This window comes from Rhincodon typus, chromosome 46 (assembly GCF_021869965.1).
Source record: "Rhincodon typus isolate 14 chromosome 46, sRhiTyp1.1, whole genome shotgun sequence".
Taxonomy (NCBI): Eukaryota; Metazoa; Chordata; class Chondrichthyes; order Orectolobiformes; family Rhincodontidae; genus Rhincodon; species Rhincodon typus.
Genome location: NC_063377.1, coordinates 6,644,991 through 6,646,716, shown reverse-complemented (window position 1 = coordinate 6,646,716; position 1,726 = coordinate 6,644,991). Strand labels below are relative to the sequence as shown.

The 1,726-nt window shown below is 57.0% G+C and overlaps 1 protein-coding gene across 2 annotated transcripts in view; it reads right to left on the bottom strand.

Annotated features, from left to right (window-relative positions):
• Positions 1-191: 191 nt before the first annotated feature.
• The window catches only part of LOC109938798 (histone-lysine N-methyltransferase SETDB1-like), a 7,177-nt gene continuing 5,642 nt past the window's right edge, over positions 192-1,726 (bottom strand). For both annotated transcript variants that reach the window (XM_048620347.1, XM_048620348.1), the window contains exons 4-5: positions 1,418-1,500; positions 192-461 (exon numbers count right to left, since the gene is read on the bottom strand). In XM_048620347.1, the coding sequence (XP_048476304.1) occupies positions 225-461; positions 1,418-1,500 (320 nt within the window). In that variant the 3' untranslated portion in view covers positions 192-224. The remainder of the gene's footprint in view (positions 462-1,417; positions 1,501-1,726) is intronic.

The window sequence follows — 1,726 nt, the reverse complement described above, 5'->3', positions numbered from 1 at the left end:
GGGGGCCGGCGCAGGCACCGGAGGGTCAGCGCTGCACTGTCAGATGTCTCGCAAGTGGGTGCAAAAGGGAGGGCGGCCAACAGCGGAAGAGGACGGGAGAGAGGAGAGCGCTCTCTGCACCGTGCTGGAGCTAATCATTCTCCCTCAAGCAGCAAGTCACTGGGAATAACCATTGTTTTCATCGATCTCACGTGTTAGCTAACAGCAGGACTGTTTTGCGCGTCTTACGTGACAACGAGTGACACTTGACAAACAACAGAAGCTGTGCCCAGGCCGTGACGCAGCTTGCGGAGACAGGAGGAGGAGGAGGGCTGGGTGGGGGTTACGGTAAACCGACCTGCTCCCGTGTTCGCAGCCCGGAGCAGACCCACGGAGGCAGGTGGAGGCTTCCTGGAAACGGCCTCCACAAACTTCTGAACGTCCCGGGCAGACTTGCGCATCGCGGCCATGGCGTCTCGCAGCTATCGGTGGAGGGAAGACGACAGAGCAGAAAGGTGGGGGTATTGAAAACAGAACGCGAGACCCCTCCCATCCCGTCCCGGCCCGGCCCCGAGCACACCACAGAACAAACCCTGGCAGTGACCTTTCGCAAAATTTCGCGCCCTCGCAGCAGTCCCTCGGCCTACCCAACAACACTCAGCCTTCCACAGCCAAGCATTCTGTTGACAAACTGAATTTGACACGGAAACAGACCCTTCGGCCCAACCCGTCCATGCCGACCCAGATAACCTAAATTACTCCAGTCCCATTTGCCAGCATTTGCCCCATAAACCCTTCTTGTTCATGTCCCCATCCAGATGCCTTTTAAATGTTGTAACTGTACCAGCTTCCACCAGTTCCTCTGGCAGCTCGTTCCATACACGCACCACCCTCTGCGGGGAAAAGTTGCCCCTCAGGTCCCTCTTAAATCTTTCCCCTCTAGTTTTGGACTCCCCCCCACACCTTGGCTATTCCCCCTATCCATACCCCTCACGGTTTTATAAACCTCGATAAGGTCACCCCCTCTGCCTCAATCCTTTTCGGGGTTGGCAGGAAGAGGCCTACGTTGCCAAGACCTATTCCTCTTTCACTCATCAGGACCTGTGCAAGAATGCCAAATTTCACACGGTCACGTCAATTTAGGAACAAAGATGCTGATTGGCCATCCGCCCCTGGGCTTGGCGGGGAGCTTTTCTGTGCTGGTACTGCATGCTGTTGAGACCAGGTGAAACTCGGCATTCTCGCTTTCATCCTGATAGATTCCTCGCGCCTATCAGTACCTTTTACAAGTGCTGCTTCAGGGGGCGATGAGCCCCCTCTTGCGACCTGCATGACCATGCCGCTTCACTGGCTTGGCAGCGGGGCAGGGAGGGCCATCGGCCAGGCCGGGCGCTCCAAGGGGATTGTGGGAGAAGCAGCGTTGCCGGGATAAACTCACCAGGGATGGCTCACGGGTGATCTTGCCCAGGGCGGTCACGGTCGACGTGGTGGATGCTGGTGGCGCGGCTCGTCCCGTTTCCGCTGTCAAAGAGAGAGAGTTTGTTAGGTCGGTAAATGGCACCAAGCGCCAGCTTTGTTAGGAAATAAACACCAAAGGCGGAGGTCGGCACAGCTTCGGGATCCCGGCGACCATGACGGAAAAAAGATTCACGTTCATTTTTAGAAAAGCAGAGGTTGGCTTAGATCACAAGCAGTTTTCCCGGCAGCACCTCCCAAACCCCCCCTGCACTCCCCACCCCTGGCCCCC